The following is a 20,154-nucleotide window of genomic DNA, read 5'->3' on the forward strand; positions in this document are numbered from 1 at the left end:
TGCCACTGATGACCAATGAGAACTCTCAGTATAATTATATTCATCATAATTAGTGCATAATAATAAGTGATTAACATACAATAATGGCTGAGAGAAGCTCTTTGTTCCTAATTGCTGAACATGTACTCTAGTTCATACCCTTTTTGTGTTTAATTGATACTATTTTGCAAATGATTAATCTTATTAATTACTGTTGAATTTTCCTGTGTCTTTGAAGTCTTGGAAAAATGGCACTGTAAAAGCATATATGTGGAAAACTCTGTGTGTATTTCACTTTGCAGGAATTGTTAATTATTATTATGTTAAATGCATGCACATACAGACAGAGAAACGCACACTTTCTATTGTATTAGATTTAGCCTCCTCTAATCAATTGTATTGATCACCTCTGAAACGGCAGGAGGATCAATAGAGCCTTAATGCGAGTTTGCTGTCTAATCAGAGGCTGTTAATATCAAAAGAAGGTCTTCAATAGACTGTCTGCTTCCTGTCACATACACCAGGAGATAAATGTGCATAATGGTGTCCTATACAGCACACACACTGCCATCGTAGAGTTTAAATGTATGAATATCAAAAAATCATAGCTTATCAGCAAAGAAATTGCAACAATTTATAGATTCTTCTAAAGAGCAGCTGATTTGTGTCCGTGTCTGCATGGTTAACTGGGTCGTTTGGTCCAAATGGTCCATTTTAGAATACATCAAGATCTTTATATGACCTGTGAGACTGATCTAGTAGCACCTCCTGTAGATGTTTGTCAGCTGTGTATGTTTGTTCTCACAAGGCCACAGTTGGCTGTGACTCTAGAGGAGACTTTGTAAGTGCCTGGGCTCTTACTGTGAATATTAACGAGAGAGAAAAAGAGAAAAGGAAGGAGAAAGAAAGAAAGGAGAGCGAAACAGAGGGAGAGAATAAGGGCATGAAATCTTAGAAAGCGGCTGAGATAGAGAAAGAATGAGAAAGAAATGGGAAAACTGGGCCAGAGAGGGTAATAGGGTAGCACAGTCGCTGCTCTCTAAAACCTGCACAAAGGAAGAAAGGAAGTGATAGTGGGACATGTGGGAGGGAGCCAGCCAATGGAAAAGGAAGCAATAAAAACAACAGCAAACTTCCCTGCACAGGAACCTGTGCACTTTTGTGTGTGTGTGTGTGTGTGTGTGTGTGTGCTGTGGGTGGTCAGTAGGTCAGTAGATGTACTCAAACATGTTTTGTTACATGAAGCTATAAACATAAACAGGTACGCTGTTACATTTAAAAAAAAAATGTGATGGGGGGGGGGGGGGGGGGGATACATTTTCTCTGTATTTCAAGGACATTTTTACTCATCATCTTTGGCTCCAATGGTCACTTTTTATGCTGAAAATGTCATACTTGTTTTTTGGTTTTCTTTCCAGCGAGTGTGCATGTGTTTTACTGTGTGGTCTTTGTGAATGAGACTGCATAGTCTGCTTTTCAAAGACAGACTCACATATTGCTTATCCTCCCTCCAGACAGTGGCAGTTTCAAACCACCGAAACCCCAGTTCCGTCTAATGTGTGTTATTGCTTGTTTTAAAGAACAATTAAAAATGAAAAGCTTGAATTGAATGTAGTTTTTCCTTTGTTGGGTGCCGGAAAGATGTGAATGAAAGAGTAAACATCTTGAAACATTCATTTTACATTTCTCACACTGAAAATGTCTTGTGAATGCTATTTACGGCACCTCTTCCTAAACATCACACTCATTCCTGAAATGTGCTGGAAGTTTCTGAACCGCTCAACAATAATAAAATTATATCATAATGTTCATGCGGAAACAGGGATTTTTCAAATCTGTTTTTACAGGCTGAAAATATCACTTAAGCCAAAATTGATACTTTCATCCTTTTTAAAGTCAATTTTCTGCTCTTTCTCTTTTTGCTTCTTGTTACTCATTTATTAATCTGCTCACATGACTTCCAGGCTTATTAGTATTTTATATATTTTTTAAAGCATAAGCAGCTCTGTAGTCACACTCTTGCTCCTTGTTTTTACACAGACTCACTCTGAATCTGTGAGTGTGTATGTGTCCATATAGGTGTTCAGGCAAAGTTTCTCTAACATCTAGGCACAGTGTGTATAAATTGTACATTTTAAGTTATTTAATCCATTTGTTTACCATGTTTTATGAGTTTTTTAAAGATTATTTACAAGGTGAAATGTGCCCTTCTGTGTTTCAAATTTTAGGCGAAATGTGTCAAAATAATTTCCCTCTAACACTAAAACATGCTCTTCAGAACTCTTCAGAGCTCTTACTCTAAATACCATTCATCAGTGTCATAAGAGAAGTGGATGTGATTCATCTCGGCCAGTCGTCATCAGCTCTGCTCTGTTAGTTTGTTAAACTGACCCTAAGTACATCTAATGGTAACACTTTATTTTAAGGTGTCCTTGTTACATGTTCCATGCACTTACTATTATAATAACAATAAAGTATGCATAATGACTTGCAAGTAACCCTAAGCCAAACCCTAATTCTAACCCAAACCATATATTAAGTACATGAAGTTACTTAATATTACTCTGCACCTAAATGTATAATTACACTGTAACAAGGACACCTTAAAATAAAGTGTAACCGAGATTTTTGTTTGTAAGAACTTAAGCTTAAACAGACCATGCATGTTTTGACTAAAGTGGTCATTTTGTTTTAGCGTAAGCATTCTTACAATTATTTATGTAATGGAATATATATTTACTTTTTCTTTGTTTTTCAGTGTTCAAGTAGGATGAATTCAACATGTCAAATGTGCAGAATCACAAAAGTAGGATTGATTGATATTGTACATTTGCATCACTTTAGATTAAAACAAGAATGTGCTGATTCTACTGTTATCTGTTTTGAAGCCAGGAGAAATTGTGACATAACTAGTCATGAATCACTAATTCAACCTTTTCTGAAGATAAGAGAGGTCTACAGACATCTCTTTCTTTTTTGTTCCATCTCACACACACTCTTATGCACACATGGACACAACGTAAGACCTCCCCGTGACCATCCTCTTGTTCTTTCCTGGTAACTCGACACTGAAATTCTCTTTCCCAAACAGTTAGATGCTTGTTCTAAGTATGTGTAATTAAAAATCAGGACATCTGAGCATGCAAAAGCTACATCTCTTTTCTATCATTTGTGCTATGGTGTTCTTTTTTCACTATTTTGAGCTTTTACAGTGGTTGAGCATATTGCATGTGACTGAGGTGGTCACTGAATTCACTTTTTATTGAATCTTCACTATTAGTAGCATAAAGTTCCTTTCCCGTAAACAACTTTTTTTTTTTTTTATACGTTTTCTCAGGAGAAAGGCAGAGTGCAAGAACAGTTCTGTCTGTGACAATGCAAAAACAAACATAGTCTGTTGATGTTGAGAGACTGCAACATTTACAGAGGTAAAGCCTATATGTTGGATCAAATGTTGGCTGTGAAATTGTATTTGTGGTAGTGGAAGGGTGGGTTCACTAGAGGACAATAGCTCCACAATGATCTCTTAATTTATGATCTTGTGCCTTATCTATCTATCATCTAAGTTTTTCGAATGTTTTAAACATTTTGGACACTTCTCCCTTTGTTTATAAAATATCTGTATGTACAGTAAAAAAAAAAAGCTGAATTTGGAAATGTTATGTAAATATACATATATTATGCATATATGTCTGTAATATGTTTAGTCATACTAGAAATCAGTATATTTGAAGCACCCTATTCTGTTGTGAATTACTTTAATGAATTGATGTAAATAAAAGTTATTTGCATAATAAAATAGAAATGCCTTCCAACATTGACCACATAAGTTCAGTTAACTATTGATTATTAACAGAGAGCAGCAGCTGACGTAAATAAACTATATGTTATTTATTTGTAAAATAAAATATTCACACCCTGAGGTCTGGAACTTAACACATTAGAAAAATGCCTCGGTGGCTGCAATAATCCCCGTCATCTGTTGATAACAGATGGTAGATGTCATCAGGAGGCGACTGTCTGCCGCTTGACATGATCATCACGCCTGCCATGGAGACAAGATCACAATTTACAACACCAGATACGCACTTAAACTTTGTCCACTTTCTGAAGAACAATAAATAATTCATAATCATAATTCAAATTCAAGATTCTTCCGTTACTTTTAGTTTGTCCCCAAAACTGCGAATGCCCCGCACTGTGTTTTGCATTCCACTCTTGTCCTGCAAGAAGCGATCGAGCGCAAATGCACGTGGATAAACGGGGCTTAAAACAGTCGTGCGTCTACCTCCAACAGCAGGCAGAGTGTAAATCAGCCTGATAAAAAAAAGCAGCATCAAATTCCTCAAGAGGAAGGAGTGAAGATAAACATCTCTCATTTATAGCTCAACAGTTAGGATGATGCAGAGAGAACGCGATTTTCCCTGTGACAAGAAGTTTAACATTTCATAAGACCCTTTTTCACATTCGCCAGTTTTGACTTGATCCTATTCAAAGTGTGATCCAACTGTTTGTAATTCTCCACGCAGAGCGTGCAGCAGTTCAGCTCCTCACTGAAAGCTACATGTTGAACTCTGCTACAAAAATGAGCTCTTTTAAAATAAATAAAAGTCATAAAACGGTGATGTGTGGCGTCCACAAACGCGAAGGAGAAAAAAAATCATCCATACTGCTTATGCTATTCAATTATGCGGTCAAACGCTCTCTGTTTCTGTGGAATGATCAATTATCGGTTGTCAGTGATAATGGTGAATGATGACCCCACGCGCTCCCGCTGCTATATGCTTCTTATCGATTAGCGCGTGACACCCCAAGTGAGCGCGAGCATCTGCGCTCTAGAAAGAGCCCTGGCTTGTTCTTTGCTCAATATAATATAAACGTTGTCTTAAAGATTTACATATTTCATATTCTGATGGTCGTAATAAATGTTCTCATGTCTAAGGAAGATGTATAACTTTGAAATGGAACTTGTGTGCATCTGCAACACGGTGTCACCCAAATAATATTTCCAAACATTTGTCAGCACTGCCAATTAATTCCCGCCGCATAATAGAGGAAGGAAGGGAGTGTTTGAGCGCTTTCACTTAACCCCTACCCCCATTCTCGTGGTGCACCCCTGACTTCTCTCGAGTCACAGCCCAAATTTCTCGCCGTTAGTGTCATTCACGCGGTGATTGTCCGAGCGCGCGCAGGGAATCTCATTTATAGCGTCTCGCGCTCGGCTGAGCTGCAAATCAGCGTGTTTACAGCCCCACACCAACACTCACATCAATTAACCGAGCATCGATCCTCTCACCGGGGACATCACAATATTGCCCCCTTCTCACAGTCCGTATCCCTGCATTTATGACACGATATGATTTTCACTGTTTATTGTATTATTGTATGAGTTGTTAAAAGACGTAAAGAAAGAAAGAAAGAAACAAACAAACAAAGAAAGAAAAATAATGAGTTGTTAGTCATGTTATGAAAAAAAATTCATGCAATTAATGTAGACAGGTGGCAATACGTTATAGGCCAGAAATAAAACAATATAAATAACTTTAAAACACAGCCATAATCTGATGTGCTTTAAAGGTAAGTAGTATATTGATTTCTCCTCAGTATATCATTTTTTCTCAACAAAAAGTACACGTCGTCCGTTTACTCCTCTCTTCTTTCCCTCTCTTCTTTCATTAATAAGTAAATATCAGTCGCCATAGCTGACGCTATAGGACCTGATCCATCTCGCCGGCAGCAGTTCGTTAAATATTCAGTGAGAAATAATGGCATCCGAGACATCACCTGTAGTAACATTATTATCTTCATTTCTCAAAATCAGCTAGACTGATAGCTTCGTTTGTCTTTTCCAGGACATAAATCTTACGCTTTGCAGGTCGCTGCAGTACAATCAGAGGGGAATATCTCTTCTTTAAAACACTGCCTATTCATAAATAGCTATAATAACTCATATTATTATTATGATTATTATTATTATATAATCGTTTGAAACGAAACAGGATTTTGAATAACATCGCAGACAGATAACTGCGTTTGGAATGATAATGTAAGTTTTGTTTTTACGCGTGTGACATTATTAAAACACATTTGTTTTTGCATGTAGGCTACTGAAAATTTTAAATATGTAATTTTTCACTTTTAAAAATATAAATATGCAAATGCTTCAGCAGATAATTTTCCAATTATCAGTTGAAGCACTTGTTGAACACAAAGTTGAAGCTTATTAATAAGTTTCTCTTACTGTTATCTCTTATTTCATAGGTCTTTTTTTTGTCATGTTTAATCCAAATTAATTGTTGATTAATGCACATTTAAATCAAAAGATGTCGAAGTGTCAATACATATCACATTTACTAGTGAAAAGAGCAAACTGTTTAAAGAGAGTTCGTTATTATTATTTTTTTTTTATTTTTTTAGTCCAGCTTAAATCGATTCCTAAATATACTTGTTTCCAAAGACTTTCTTGATTTCCAGACTTTTCACTTTTGTGCGACTTCTAACATTTTAGCACTAAAGATTTACTGGATGAGGAGGACTGTCACCGCCTCGAAAGATAAAAAGCTAAAATTGTTTTGCGAAATTATTTTCAAACAGGCTAGATGGGATGCATTCGCACAGCCGAAGCGGTTCGCAGTGAAGCCCGAGCGCTTCCTCTGTCTCAGTCGCGCGGTGAGAGAGTGAGAGTGGGAAGGAGAGGTGGGTGCGAGATTGAGAGGGACACAGAGCGCGAGTTATGATAGAACAGAGCAGTGACCAATAGAATAACAGAGGGGTGGGGCTGAGGATTTCTCACCGTTCTGCATGGGCCCTTAAAGTTTGTTTGTTCGCTGAATGCGGCGTGTGATGAAAACGTGTTAGTGATCCCGTTCGGCAATAATCAGATGAATCTGATTTGGGACATTTGATACATTCTTTGGACTTTCGAGACGCCGATAGTTGCCATTACGCACAAAACTCAGTTGATCGACCTACTTTTAACACCGCTGCCTTGAGGAAAGAACGACTTGGTTTGAAACGGTGCGCTTGCAAACATCCAGGGGCTGAATTACAACGACTTTAATGCCAATCACAAACGAGGATACGCGATACGCTCTGAAACGTCAAGCTACGGAAAAGGCTGTGGAAGACCTTTGGCAGAGAGTTTGGCCATCCGGACACTTTTTTGTGAATTGCAACTTTTGAGCACCAGTTTGATGCTCAGCGAGATCAAAAGATACGTTTGGTCTTTCGAAAGAGAAATTGACATTCCTGTAGTGGCCAAGTTAAGCTCTAACGTAGCCACCAGATGGTTGCTAAGAAGGGTTAAACTGTATCTAAAGGGAGTTGGAAAATCCAGCCTTTCTTCCACACGGATCAACTCATTGGGTGGGAGCAGCAAGAGAGACAAGAGTCCCCAGCAAATCAGCGGCTAATTGATTAAAGAGACTTCATTTGAATAGGGGGCTGACAAGGTGCCAATCGCCTTTCAGAGGACCCCCCCCCCCCCCTTCCCCCTCCCCCTCCCATGATTAATCGCTAGGCATTATTGATAATCATAACAGGACACATGCGCGGTGGATGGGCTCGATTTCCGTAATTTTTAGCAGATTTGATAGTAATATTTTATTCTTTCGTGGCTGATGCGTGAGCCAGCATGTCGCGGAGGAAACAAGCGAAGCCGCAGCATTTCCAGTCCGACTCGCAGCTGGTCCTAACCGAGCACAATGGTGAGTTCTAGCCCTTATTACACACATAAACTCGCGCTGCACTTTTTTACCAAAAAGCGATTTATAGTTTTATTTTGATTATTTTAGTTTGAAAGTATTTTGTGTGACTCCCCCATGTGTTTTTTATTTTTTTTAACTCAGACAAGGAATTGATGCATTTATACAGGCTATTCGTGCTACTGAGGGAACTTGCTTTAAGAGCTCTATTAAGTAGCTACAGCTGAAAAGTTTTAGAAACTATCGCTTTGCGCTAAAACAAAAACACGTTTCATCTAGGTCTGTGTGATTCTTTTCAGAATTGCTTTATACCATCCTCGTGTTATTTTTTTTAAGTTGGTCTCAAGCTGACTTATAAAAGAAAGTATAATATAGGTGAAGTTCGCGTTTCATTTTATTTCTTAAATATTTGACAAACTCCATCAGTATTCTTTGGTGAAAGTTAAAGCTCATAGAATTAGTTTTGTTCTGGCCCGTTTAAGTTGCCCACACAAGTGGGGATTCGCATGGTTTCAGCTTTTCCCCCTCCTCCCCTCTTCTGTAGGATATTGCATCTCTAGACTTCAGCAGCGCCAAATCCCAGAAAGAAACAATATGAAACGTATTAATTAAGCGATTCTTTTTCTTCTGTATATGGTTTTACACCATGCTATCTCAGTGAGCAGCTGTGCCTATCTCACTCCGTTATCGAAAATTATGTCATGCGACCTTAGAGGTGGAGGAGACGTCGGCGAAACGTCTTTTCTTAAAAAGATTTCCCTCCAGTATTTCCAGCTCTTATGAAACTGTAATATGTAAAGAGTAAGCACAATCAATCTGAGTAGTAGACTATGTTATGGGCGATCGGACAACGAAATCACAAATGCTCACGTAATCGAGCTTTTCCATTATGGCTTCACACTTATATAATTTAAACTTTTTGCGTCATATTCATTTTGCAATAGCCTGCCTTCTTATACAATAGAGGGGTATCGAAAACGTACACCAATATGTAATCTCGTTCGTTTGCTTTTAATTCAGTTTTATGATCAGGAGCTGACTTGCTAGCCCGTGCCATGTAGCTAGTTTCCGACACACGCAGTCCCACACTGTGACCAAACTCATCTTTCATACAGTGCCTTGTCACCTTTTAAAACGTACATTTACTACACATAGGCTATGTTTTTCGAGCTACAAATAAGAGTGCAAAATATTTATAAATATATTATAGAATTATTATTTTTCTTTGCACATGTAAATAACGATATAACAAGCCTAATTATATGAATGACTTTTTCTTCTTCCTAAAATGCTCTCTTAATTTAGTAGTTTTTAGTGTTTGAACATTTCTGTTTCTGAAGTCAGGCAGGCAAAACCTGGTTTTGTAACAGTCATTGACTACACATTTTAAGCCTATTCTTGTTTTACTACTTTTAAACTGCAGTAATTAAAGACCGTCTCACGTCCCATCGAGCTATAAAAAGAATTTAAAGGGCATACTGAACATTGTGATCAGTAAAGTGTCTTACTTGAATCGTTTTAAAACAGGGTGTTTCGGAGGAACTGTCCTATCTCTTGCTTAACTCAGCGTTTTGTAGGCTATCATGTTTCTGATTAGAATGGGACCTTTGAAGAAGTAAGGATTTTGTTTCAAATCGAAACTAGATCCAAATAATTTCCTTAAATTTATTTTTTATTCAGCTTTTAGTCAAATCCAATTTCAATATTCCTTTGTGGAACATGTGACGAATTAACAGAAGTGACCTACTTATACTGTTAAAGCAAAAGGGAAAGTTAGGCTATAGAAATATAGCACACCTTTCATTTAATGACCGTTTACGGCAATCTTTATGTTAGATAGCTTACATATACAAACATTAATTACTGGCACAACACAACTATTAGCTCTTTAATATTGCAGTAAACAGAAACGTTATTTTACGCTCCTCCTCTTCACGTTAATTAATTTGAATTCTGAGCTTATAATTAAAATAAAACTAAACTGCTTTTCGTTACAGATCACGGGCCGCTATAGACACCAGTTGCTTTTAGATGTCACAACTTCATTTTCATTGGCGTTCCTTAAACTTACAATGTGTTTATGTTTGCTTATAAGAAAATAAAATATATCAGTGATAATCGTTTTTTCCCCCTTGTTATAGCCTATGTTTTTTGTTTTGTTTTACTAGGCCTACTGAATTTCGCGGTTAATACTAAGTAGACTACATCCCCTTATTTTCACATAGCTTATTCCCTTTTAATTTGTAGAGAACATATAGAGAACATACAGAAATAAGCTCGTTGTTATTAAAATGAATAGGAGAACAGGCCCAGATTTACATAAGCAGTTGTTTGGCGACTGATGTGCTAGAAGGGCATTTTAGGTACATTTTAAGTGATTACTGCTAGAATTTCAGAAACGGAAAAGAAAACAGATTTTCAAAATCATGGCATAGCTGGGTGTTCCCTTTTCAATTTAATAAAGAAGTGAATGGCAGTGTTTGTCAACCGCTGTCAGCTGACCAAGTTCACATTTTAGCCAAATAAAGCTCATTCAGAGCAAGAGGCAAAGGTATAACCTGTAGGCTATGTCAGTTCAGAAATGTATTGCTGTCTTCATGACTTAAGCATTGCTTGGTAACTTTTTTCCTTAACCTGTGGTGTAAACCAGGTCTTGATAAATACAGATAAACTTCCTTGGTGTCTTCTTACTTGAGAAAAGCAGAAAGGCTAATTTATAGAAAGCAGTATTACGGCTAGACCGAGGTGAGGAGTCTGTCCCTGTTGGCCTGTCACTGAGGGTGGGATGTAGAGCTTTTTTAACCTTTGCCAGGCTTCCTCTGTGGGGAGACGAGGAGAGATCAGGTCACTGTTTGTTCATGTGTACCATGTCTCTGACCTCCACCATGCTGTGCTATAGCCAGCCAAACAGGGACTCTTACTGTTTTCTGGGGTGGTGTGTGTGTGGTTGAGAAGGTGGGGGGTGAAGTGGATTCAGATCAGTGTGGCTGCTGTCCCCTTTCACCTCAGCAAATTTGCCACACACCCACCCTCCCAGGGAGATTGTCAGGGAGGTACCCCCTCCAAAACACACACAAGCATTGCAAACAACAAGGATTTTGTATCTCGTCATTTTGTCAGTGTTTATGTATGATTTAATTTTTTTTTTCTCAAGTCTCCTCTCACACTCGTCCTTTTAAGAGCAAGTCATAAGAATTGAGGATGAGGGCTCGGTGACCAGCAGAGAAGCCTTTCCCAGGCACACCATCTAGTGTTCAGTAGGAAGTTTTCTATGGCTTGAGAGAGAAAGTGAGGGAGGGACGCCAAGGGAAAGCAGGAAAGTTGAGGGCGGGTGGAAGATGGTAAGGGACACACAAGGAGGTTCTAAGTGAACAGTAACTCTCTCTTCGAAGTCACAACTAGCAAGGCGCCTGCAGCTGAGAAAAGTAACGTAGACATTACAAATTATTCTCATGTATATTTATCCTCTTTTTTTCTAGTCATTCTTTTTTCTTTTTTTACTTACCACATCACCAATTCTCTTCTCTTTTTTTTCTGTCTTGATTTGCTTGGGATGAGACCTTTAACCTGCTCTGTAGCATGCTGACGATAACCCAAAGCCATCACACTGTACAGAACGGTTCTCACCAAAACTAGCTCTGCCTCACTAATCTACAGCTCAGCACACAGCCGTGCTCAGTGTGCAATAGCTTTCTAGCAAACTAGCATCGTTTCTTGCTTTCCATGAACTTTAGAGTGACTACGCATAGACACACATTTGGCTTTGTAAGCTGCCCATTGCACATTGGCATTTGAGTATAATTAATTTCTCAACTATTAATGGTTTTCTAGTTGAAAAAATGTATTTCAGTTCGCTTATCTTGTTTTTTGTTTTTTTTTTAATGAAAATAATTGTTTAAAATGCTAATTTATTCATTTATTTATTCAAATGCTATTTTATTTATTTTTGGGCATGCAGATTTTTTTTTATTAATTAAATAATTGATTTATTAGATTTGTACAAGTGTTTACATGCAGAATAAAGTGCATGCTTTATTTACAGGTCAGAGGTTGTGTCAAAATGTTTCTTTGGACAGATATTTAATAAGACTTTATTTCATCCTTCACATGTCATTTGATGATCATCATATCATTGTTTGGAAATTAATAGTTCAAATGTCAACATTCCACAATATGTATTTTCTCAGAAAACAAGGTGCTATTTAAATCTCTAAATATTATAATGAAATTAATAATTATAGGTTTGAGTTTGAGTCTGAATAGTCAACAGCGATTTAACTTTTGAATATGCATTTGTAAGGATACAAATGCATATTCCAAAGTTACATTATGTTTTTTCCCCCTCAATTTTTATTTTTTTTTATTCTTTCCAAAAACTTTTGCTGTTGTTCATATTTTAGTAAGTCTCTTGCGGTACATATTTACTGAGGAAGAGAGAAAAAGTTTTTGTTAGTATTTTTATTTTGTGATCAGATGAAGTGACTAAAATTTGCTGACCAAAAACAAAGATCTTCAACAGGTTGCACTGAATAAATTTAAGTTGTTTCATTTTTGGACTGAAATGTCATTATATTATATGACTGTAAATAAATAGTGACGGTTAGTGTGCATTATTGTTATTATTATTTTAAATAATATCATGTATATTACTATATTGTAGCATACATATTATATTATATTATATTATATTTGAAAAACAATTTGTTCTAATAAGCAGTATAATAGGATTTACACATCAGTCCTTAATTTCTACTCAAGTGATCTTTTTAACTACACCCACACTATATTCACTTTTTTTTCCCTTTCATAAGCCTCACCTCAACAGATTAATATTAAAACTTTTTCATCAAAAAAAGTTGACTTTTTCCCGTCTGGGCAACACATCGTTTGTGTGAGACAAGGCTTTACTGTCATGGCAACTTTAACGTTATCTGATGTTCCAGCTCAGAGAGACACAGGGGGAAGATAATCCCTGAATTAAACAGGATCTGCTTTAGAGCCAGCCGTGATGAGCAGGCTGGGCCCTCGCCCCTCTCCCCTGCTCTGACACTCCCATGCTGGGGAACAATGGGGAGCCATCCTGTCTCTCCACAGGGCTGGGACACACTTCTTGCAGGGGTTTCATTTGCAAATGAATCTCCACGATGATGAAAATGTTTAGAGCGAAGCCCCACAATGAATGGAACTCATAGAGAATTGCAATTTGTAAATCAACTTGTATGTTAAACAGCATGATTTTTGAGGGACAAAAAGAGAGGAGGTGGGGTGAGAAAGAATGAGGAAACTGGAGAAAGGCCACAGCCCTAAAAGGGCTGGGAGGGAACTGAACAGTTTTTATTACTTTCTTTTGCAAATGCTTATGGTTAATTTTCAAGAAAAAGTCTCAACCTGTTCCACTGTATAAATTAAATAAAAATCAACGTGTTCTGACATGTGATATTATTACTGTACACTTAAACTTACACTTGTTTAATCAAGCAAAGAGATTCTTGCTTAGCCAAATGTTCAGTAATTGTTTACTTTTTATTTATTTAATTTTTTGTATTCAAAGGCTTGCTTTGATAACGCTGCATGAACAATCACCTAAAACTAGTTACAAATTTTCCTACTGATTGAATAATTATTTAGTATTCCAAATCATTTTAAAACCACTCTCTGTATTAAGATGATCATGCAATTACTTCCTTCATGCTTAGCCTGGTGTGAGTGAATTTCTGTACTCCTGTAGAGTGCGTAGCAATCTGAATGCCAAAGGCTTACTTGTTCCTGTCAGATCCTGATTGCAGGCTGACTGGATACAAATTAGTTTAGTGACAGGGATAACCTGTCCAAGATGCCTGCCGTTGGTTGAAAATGAGCAAAGTTGACAGCAAATTGAAAGTCTAATAAGTCCTTCAAATGGTTGATTTGTGCCTAGTGGACATGTAGACATTGAGGAGTATGAAAAATATTGGAAATCAATGGCCCTCTATGAAATTTCATTAGGGCCCATTGTTCTCAGTTCATAGTATTTTTATGTTTTGATGGATTATCTGAAGAAAATGATTACCTAAGGTGGTTGAATTGATGGGACTTTGATACACATCTTCAAAGATCACTTTTAAGCAATATTGTAAAAGTGCTATTGATTTTGTTTCTTTTCTTATCCTATTTCATCATAGCTCTACATAGTGTGGAGGTCTTTTTCTTGGTGTTATTTGGTATTTGTTTCTTTTTTGATGGTTGTTTTTTGAACGTATGAGGGGGATAAGCATTAAACTGATTAACAGAAGATTAACAACAAAAGAATTTGAACAGATAAAGCTGCTTCTTCAGATACAAAACATCTCTAATCACTAATCCCCCTGTTCCCCCCCTCTTATTTTCCTCTGCAGGGGACACAGAGACCAACCCGGACGACTCCCCCTGTAAAGACTCGGGTGCCCATGTCTGCAGCAGATGTTGCGCAGAGTTCTTTGAACTATTGGATCTTGAACAACACCAGAAGAATTGCACTAAGAATCAATTAGTTCTAATTGTGAATGAAAATCCAGTGTCTCCTTCCGGAACCTTCTCCCCAGGCTCCTCTCCTCGTAATCCTGATGAGCAGATGAATGATACAACTAATAACACAGATCAAGCAGAGTTGACCGACCTTTTGGAGCAGAACGTACTTGACAAAGAGGAGGCCATGGACACTGAGATGTCAGGAGTCTCTGCACCCCATAATGATGGAAGCGGACGCATGGCAGGTGGCAGCCCACTCAGTGGCGTTGGAAGCAGCCATGGAGCTCTGGGCAGCACTGGGACCAATCTGGGGAACTCTGTCATCTCTGCCTCACTACCTCAGCTGGGTAACTTGACTGAGCTGGGTAATTTTTCCATGATTAACAGCAACGTCATTATTGAAAACCTACAGAGCACCAAAGTGGCTGTGGCCCAGTTCTCTCAAGAGACCAGAGCAGCGGGAGGACAAAGGGTGGCTGTGCCAGCCCTCATGGAGCAGCTTTTGGCCCTACAGCAGCAGCAGATCCATCAGCTACAGCTCATCGAGCAGATTCGTCACCAGATTCTTCTGCTAGCCTCACAGTCACCTGAGCTCCAAGCACCACCTAGTTCTTCCCCTGTGACCTTAGGTTCAGGTACTAGCCCACTAACCACTCTTAGTTCCCATTTGTCTCAACAGTTGGCAGCTGCTGCAGGGTTAGCACAGAGCATAGCTAGCCAGTCTGCAAGCATTAGCAGTTTGAAACAGATGGCTAATGTTGCGCAGCTACCTCAGAATAATTCCAGTGTGGGAGAGTCATCTCAAAACCTTGGAGCAGCAGGGCCAGCTGCAGTTAATGCCCCACCTTCAGACAAGAGGCCAGGTAATGCGGGAAGCTTGCATCCTCAGTTGGGAAATCCATCACTTGCGAAGTCATCCACACCAGCCTTTGCAATGGGAAGCCTATTGAATCCTGTGGCTAATACCCTTCTACCTCAGCCCCCACCAGGCAACCCGATATTTTCCAGTGCACTGCCCAGTGTCGGTACCACAGTTGAGGATCTCAACTCACTGGCTGCACTTGCTCAGCAAAGAAAAGGCAAGCCACCTAATGTCTGTTCTTTTGAACCGAAGAGTAGCTCTGAGGATACATTTTTCAAGCATAAGTGCAGGTTTTGTGGCAAGGTGTTTGGTAGTGACAGTGCTTTGCAGATTCACTTACGTTCTCACACAGGTGAGAGGCCATACAAATGCAACATATGTGGCAACCGCTTTTCCACCCGTGGTAACTTGAAGGTTCATTTTCAGCGTCATAAAGAGAAGTATCCACACATTCAGATGAACCCATATCCTGTTCCAGAGCATCTAGATAATATTCCTACGAATACTGGCATTCCCTATGGTATGTCCATGCCTCCCGAGAAGCCAGTGACTAGCTGGCTCGATAGTAAACCTGTTCTTTCTACTCTGACATCCTCTGTTGGCATGTTACTTCGACCAACTATCCCAAGCCTGCCTCCATTCATCAAGAAGGAAGAGAATAGCTCATTGGCTATAAGCAGCCCTTCTCATTCTGCTAAAAGCGACTCAGGTCCTGCTGATGCACCCATGAAGAACACAGATAATGTGTCGGAAGAAGGGGAGAGGACAACCCTGCCTACCTCAAATGAAAAAGTTGAAGAAAACAACCGTTCATCCAGTCTAACAACAAACATGAGCTCTGCAGTGGAAGGTACCATTGAGTACACCACCTCCAACAGCCCTCCAATGGCCACTAACCCACTCATGCCCCTGATGTCAGAACAGTTCAAAGCTAAGTTTCCTTTCGGGGGTCTCCTTGATCCTCTCCAAGGTTCAGAAACATCTAAGCTTCAGCAACTCGTTGAGAACATCGACAGGAAAATGACAGACCCTAATGAGTGCGTTATCTGCCACCGTGTTCTTAGCTGCCAGAGTGCACTCAAAATGCACTACCGCACACACACTGGGGAGAGGCCTTTCAAATGTAAAGTGTGTGGTCGTGCCTTTACCACCAAGGGCAACCTCAAGACTCATTACAGCGTCCATCGAGCTATGCCACCACTGAGGGTCCAGCATTCTTGTCCTATTTGCCAGAAGAAGTTCACAAATGCTGTGGTACTTCAGCAGCACATTCGCATGCACATGGGTGGCCAGATCCCTAACACCCCTCTTCCTGACAACTATCCAGAATCCATGGGATCCGATGCTGGCTCATTTGATGAGAGAAACTTTGATGATCTTGACAACTTCTCTGATGAAAACATGGAAGGAATCGAGGATGGACCAGACAGCAGCATTCCAGACACACCAAAGTCAGTTGATGCATCTCAAGACAGCCTCTGTTCATCCCCTACTCCACAGGAGCCATTAGGCATGGACAGCCAGGAGAAGAGTGCCAACCAGGGAGCAGAAGAGGAAGTGCAGTGTGACCAAGGGAAATTAATAGAGAATGGAGTAATGGAAGGAGACAGACTCACAAATTACTCCTCTTCTCTTGGAGGCGACATCGAAAGCCAAAGTGCCGGAAGTCCAGCTGTCTCTGAATCTACCTCTTCCATGCAAGCTCCATCACCCTCTTATGGTACTATCCAACAGCAAAAGTCTCCTAGTCTGGAGGACCGGCAGCAGAGGGCATTGTCATTGGATCACATTAGTGCTGGTCTCATGCAGTCGCATTCTCACAGTCCCGGAGCTCTGGATCTTACTTCAATTAACTCATCAAAAGATCCTCTTAGCATGCTTTTCCCCTTCCGTGAGCGAGGCATCTTGAAGAATACAGCATGTGACATCTGTGGCAAAACGTTTGCCTGCCAGAGTGCCTTGGACATTCATTACCGAAGTCATACCAAAGAGAGACCGTTCATATGCACAGCATGCAACCGGGGCTTTTCCACCAAGGGGAACTTGAAGCAGCATATGCTGACCCACCAGATGCGAGATTTGCCCTCCCAGCTCTTTGAGCCTAACACCAGTCTTGCCTCCAGCCCAACTCCATCACTTCTATCTATTGGACCCTTGTCCTCAATGATGAAGACTGAGGTCAACGGCTTTTTGCATGGCCTTCAACCTGAAGTAAAAGACTTGCCCCCAGCACTGGTGACCTCATCTGCTTCCACCTCTCCAGTACTTTCGGCTGCCCCACCACGGAGGACACCTAAGCAGCACTACTGTAACACTTGTGGGAAGACATTTTCCTCCTCCAGTGCCCTGCAAATCCACGAGAGAACCCACACGGGAGAGAAGCCCTTTGCTTGCACCATCTGTGGACGAGCATTTACCACCAAAGGAAATCTCAAGGTAATTACTGCTTTATATAAGAGGAAAATTATTTTCTCTGTTTTTATGAAATATGTTATTTGAACTCTTTACTGATGTTATTTTGCTATTCATGTTTGTGAAAAGCCAGCCAAAATAGGTATTGACCGTATAAACAAGTATTGATGAGGGAAAATACGTAGAATGCTGTGTGAATAATAAGGGGGGGGGGGGGGGGGGGGGGGGAGTGAAAAGCACAAGCATGCATAAAGAAATTATACAGAAAGTATACAGAAATAATAAAGATGAAGTGGAAATGTTGAGTCATCCCATTAATATGAATATTGGGCTGATACCTGAGCTTGAAATTGGTGGAACAAAGCCAAGAATGCTTCACTTAACAGGCTTTAACCACAGTCACCAGTGGCAACCACCCTTAGCAGTGGCACTCTCACTATTTTTCCAGAGTTTATCTTTGATCACCATAAATAAAAAGGCCAAGCTCACAAATAAACAGAATCCTGGGGGGTTTATATGGATATGTGATTGCACTAATTTGTGTGAAATGTGACTCGCAATAGGCATAATTTTCAGGAAGAAATCTAAATATCAAACTATAAATTTCCCTCTTAATAAATAAATAAATATGTGCACTTTAAGCGAAGTATGAAATTGAAAATTAATTTTCAGATGTCTGATTTCACTGCATATTAATTTAAAAAAAATTATAATAATGAATTTACAATGCATTAAACACTATCAGTTTGAAAAGATTGTCATATAAATGGGGAATCACTAAATCATTTCCGAGCTTTGTAAATGGCAAAAGTACCATAAAGATGAGAAAATGTACACCTCATATGTTCAATGCTACACTAAAGGGTTGCGACAATTAAAAAAGGTTCTTTTTTTCCCTGAATGTATTGCATGCTTCAAGGGTGAACTAGGGGCAACTGTCAGATACAATACTGTCCAGCACAATGAAAGTGGACAGTGCAATTTTCTCAGAACACACGTCTACCACAGGCCCTTTGTTTTATATGCAGACCACCATTCTCACTGAGTGAACGTTACAACATTTGAACCTTGTTTTAATAATTAGACAAATGCTGCTTCCAGTGGGCCTATTTTAATACTAATTATTATGCTGGTCCTCTTTTTCCATTGCATCATCTCACGTGGTATTTATTTTAATGTTTCTAAATTTTAAACATTGTAGCTCTACTGCTTCTTTGTTTTTATACTCTTTAATCCCTTTGCTTCCACTTCCTTTTCTCTCTCTGTCTCTCACTAGGTGCATATGGGTACCCACATGTGGAACAGTGCTCCTGCACGGCGTGGTCGCAGACTTTCAGTAGATGGTCCTATGGCATTCCTGGGCACAAACCCTGTAAAGTTCCCTGAGCTCTTCCAAAAGGACCTAACCGGTAGGGTTGGAAACGGAGACCCAACCAGCTTTTGGAATCAGTATGCTGCTGCTTTCTCTAACGGCCTGGCCATGAAGACCAACGAGATCTCTGTGATCCAGAATGGAGGCCTGCCCCCTCCACTGTCAGGGAGTGTGGGCAACGGGGGCAGTTCTCCGATCGGAGGCTTGACAGGCAGCATGGAAAAGCTGCATAACTCTGAGCCCAATCCTGCTCTGGCTGGCCTAGAGAAAATGGCCAACACTGAGAACGGGACTCACTTCCGCTTCACACGCTTCATGGAGGACAAGGAGATAGTGACCAACTAGAGAATCATTTTTGTTGCGCTCATGAACAAACATACACTCTTAAACTGGCACACACACATGCTCCGGTATATGCGTCCATGAAAGAAAGAATGAAAAGCAAGAAAAAAAAAAACTTTCAGCTTTTGCTTGCCATTAAGACTTGATGAAGACGAGTTTGAAAAGAACTTGCTTTTTTTTGTACAATGTACAACATGTTATAGTTTTATGGAGCTTATTTATTAGTGATTATAACCTTGCTCGAAAAACCAAGTGGAAATATTAACAGTTATACTTAGTTTTCATGTTATTTTCTGTTTTATCAGCAGAGTGAATCTGTATGAGTGTTTTAAAGTGTGCTTTTGAAACTTAGCTTTTCTTGGTAGAAGACTTCACCATGGCATTAAATTATTTTCTATCTGTAGTATGTGTTAACAAAACTTGATGTTCATGTAATGATTTAGAGCTTAAAAAGTGCAACGTAAGGCTGTAAATACTGTACACTTATCTATGCTAGATGGTTTACAAGCTGTGTAGAAACCTTCCTCTGAGAAATATCAACATTTCATAAATCCAGGGACATTTTCTCTCTGTCTTAGAAGTTAAAAAGAAAAAAAAAAGAAAAGTAAAAAAAAAAAAATTTCTGTTTATTTAGACCTTAATATTTTTTTTTTTTTTTTTTTTTTTACTACATTCAGTTCTCACTCTTTATTTGTGCTTATAGGATACAAAGCATAAACGGTTGTTAGATGTCGACATGAAGAGGTCCACACACTTACGAATGGGAGGGGAAAATGCCTTGTGTGATCTTTGAGGTTTTGCTGGGCTTTCAGACTGCTGCTAGGTACTAGCGTCTTTGTTTGACATCTACTGCACTTCATGTGTTGACGCGCCCTATACTTTTTTTTTTTTTTTTTCTCGGATGTGGAGCAACAAATTCCTTTACAGCAATTGTACATAGTCTTACTCGAAGACAAGGTCCATCTCGGCCAGGGGACAAATGATGATAGTGTTTTTAT

At 39.3% G+C, this 20,154-nt stretch overlaps 1 protein-coding gene across 2 annotated transcripts; it reads left to right on the forward strand.

The window, feature by feature from the left end:
* The first annotated feature begins 6,794 nt into the window (after positions 1–6,794).
* LOC306880263 (sal-like protein 1) lies at positions 6,795–19,739 on the forward strand. 2 transcript variants are annotated; one of them, XM_079433692.1, is made up of 3 exons: positions 6,795–7,685; positions 14,057–17,466; positions 18,719–19,739. In XM_079433692.1, the coding sequence occupies exons 1-3, from the start codon at positions 7,613–7,615 to the stop codon at positions 19,157–19,159; spliced, it is 3,924 nt and encodes a 1,307-aa protein (XP_079289818.1). In that variant the 5' UTR covers positions 6,795–7,612; the 3' UTR covers positions 19,160–19,739. The 2 variants fall into 2 exon arrangements, with proteins under 2 accessions (XP_079289818.1, XP_079289819.1); XM_079433693.1 differs by lacking the exon at positions 6,795–7,685 and adding an exon at positions 11,031–11,107.
* The last annotated feature ends 415 nt before the right edge of the window (positions 19,740–20,154 follow it).

This window comes from Barbus barbus (genome assembly GCF_936440315.1).
Source record: "Barbus barbus genome assembly, chromosome: 2".
Lineage (NCBI taxonomy): Eukaryota > Metazoa > Chordata > Actinopteri > Cypriniformes > Cyprinidae > Barbus > Barbus barbus.